General features: G+C 33.2%; 1 protein-coding gene across 1 annotated transcript in view; it reads right to left on the bottom strand.

Moving 5' to 3' along the window:
- Chpf (Chondroitin polymerizing factor) overlaps window positions 1–2500 on the bottom strand; it is a gene marked incomplete in the record, with an annotated part of 25086 nt that overhangs the window by 16316 nt on the left and 6270 nt on the right. Inside the window, 4 exon segments of the mRNA XM_070120622.1 lie at window positions 525–630; window positions 804–935; window positions 1637–1803; window positions 2403–2500. Of these exon segments, the coding sequence (XP_069976723.1) occupies window positions 525–630; window positions 804–935; window positions 1637–1803; window positions 2403–2500 (503 nt within the window).

Below are 2500 nucleotides of genomic sequence, written 5' to 3'. Positions count from 1 at the left end.
GGAACAGAAATTGTTTTATGCTTTCAAAAAGGTGATGTGCTAACAGGTTTAGTGATGAAGGATGACAGCTTGGCAATGACAATTACTTGATAACTAATAAGTTGGTGGTGATAACCGAAATGCATGGGTGTTATTAAAATCTAATTCAGTCAATTATCACCAACATGTCAAGTGCATCTTTGCATTAAGAATAATAGCCATTTGATTTTTTGCTTATAGTTGCACCTGATATTTGATTTGAGCTTAATACCTTCCTTGGGTGGCAAACAACATGGACTAAGTAATTGCTTTTGTATCTATCTCACTATAAAAAGCAATACATGCAGACATTAATAATGGTCTACAGTAATGATCAAGAATGTGCAAATCTCAATTCTATACAGGCTTTATTTTTTTCTAAAATAAAATCAATATAACTTTTCTGCACTGCTACAAAAGAAAGAATTAAGACATCACTTTAAAATTCATCTAAAGGATTCGCCTAAACTACACCTAATTCTATAAAAAAAAAAGGTCCATTTTACCTTGAACACATCAGCAGCATCCCCTGATGAAGATGTCCCAGGTAGATATAGCAGAGCAAGTAGAAGGAATGTGTGCTCTCCAGTTACCATACATTCTGCTTCATATCTAGCCAGAGAATAATTCAAAATGGTTAAAATGTTGCATATGCATCATATATAATGCTTGATCTCTACTGTATTGGCACAGAGCTTTATACACTAAACCTTTATGGCAATGATATCATTGTCAAACTATATAATATTTCAAAAGCATTCAATGTCTAACCTGGATGTTTATACCTCTTAACAAAGTCCACAGCTTCTACCAATTCATCCTGAACCACAGGCATCACCAAAGTTATACGATTGTTCTCTGTGACATATGGCATTGGTATGATCTCTGGTTCAGTGAGGGGACGTGATGCCTCAACTCTGAAGCATTCATGTTTAATCAGTTGGAAAACAGGATAGTTGAGGGACAAAAGACAAATGGCAGTAAATATACCAAAGTATGAATTTGTAACATCTTACATATCTGCAAGAATACAATATACAAATGATAATTAACATTTCTAATAAAATGCACTTATAACAAGATGTTGATGTTGGGTTTGCAACAATTACCCAAACTCATTTTATCAAATGTTAAAGATTTATTTAATGAATTAGAGATCACCAAATATCTCTTGAATCCTATACAAATTTTACAAATTCTTGATACCAAGTCTGCTAAACATCCCATTACTACTAAATATAGGCAGCCCTGAGTCCATAGGTTGAGAACCACTGACCTAGTTGCCCATCCGATATGCCCGAAATACTTTCTAAAATAATTAATTTTGTTCTTCTGTGCAAAATGCTATTGAAAGAGTATAAAAAAGAGGTGGTAAAAATTCATTTTGAAATTTTTGCAAGACAAACCAAAGCTGTGAGTTTTATGTTATTTCTTATCCAATCCCAGAAAAAATAACTGTTTCTAATATTGATAATAATTAACTAATATTCTGGAATATTTAACAAATGCATATATATAGGCATCTTCACACAGAATACCTCAAACAATGAAAATCATAATTCTGATTACAAAAGCACAACAACTTTTTTCTGATCCCCTATGTCTTTACTTAACTCACTTTCTTGACACTGTTTGACCTGACGTGTTGTCACGAAAGATAAGAGAGAGAATGTAATCCACCCCTCGTGTTGGGTCTAACCGTCGGTGGCCATACTCAATACCACGATATTCTAGGCTTCCTTTGGTCTTGAGATGCATGTGAGCAATACTGGCATTTACAACACTCTGGAAAAGAAGTCAGTAGAAATAAGTAAAGAATTCATTACAATTTTCTTACATTAATAATCCAATTACTCTTTAGTTCATTATGACATGGCACATAAGTATGTCTTACCTAATAACAATGGGGCTCAGCCACACAGAAACCTATGATAAAATGTTTGTATAATCTACAGTCAAGTTTAATGCTGCTTGCAAGTATCTACCTGGGTTACCAATATTACCATAAATGATATGAATGCAACACTAGAACCATGGCTTCTGCGTTGACTGGACTTAGTTATCCATGATGACCTGTGTATTGGTATGTAAGAATTTATACAAAATTTAAATACAAGTAATAGATTTGAAAACTTTACCTGAAGTGTATACAATTTTTTGGTTAATAAATAATATATTAATCTTAATCTTAAGTCTAAACTCCATCATCACATTCACATGGTATGCAGTAATGGTGGTAACTATGACATCTACATACTTCAACTCTCCTCAGGGGAGTACAAGACAAACATATTGTTCATCCACATTATACTTATAGTAACTACATCAGTATATCTTTCAACAACTGACATAGATTTCTACATATACAGAGAGCTATGTCTTACCATAATATCATGAAGATCCATACCAACCAAACGTTTTGTGTTATAAAAGTCATTAGGGAGGAAAGTATGGGTTGTGTTGAAAGTTTCCCATTGGATAA

The sequence above is a fragment of the Penaeus vannamei genome, chromosome 4 (assembly GCF_042767895.1).
Source record: "Penaeus vannamei isolate JL-2024 chromosome 4, ASM4276789v1, whole genome shotgun sequence".
Lineage (NCBI taxonomy): Eukaryota > Metazoa > Arthropoda > Malacostraca > Decapoda > Penaeidae > Penaeus > Penaeus vannamei.
The sequence above is the reverse complement of the archived record's forward strand: the minus strand, read 5'-3'. Positions and strand labels throughout refer to the sequence as shown.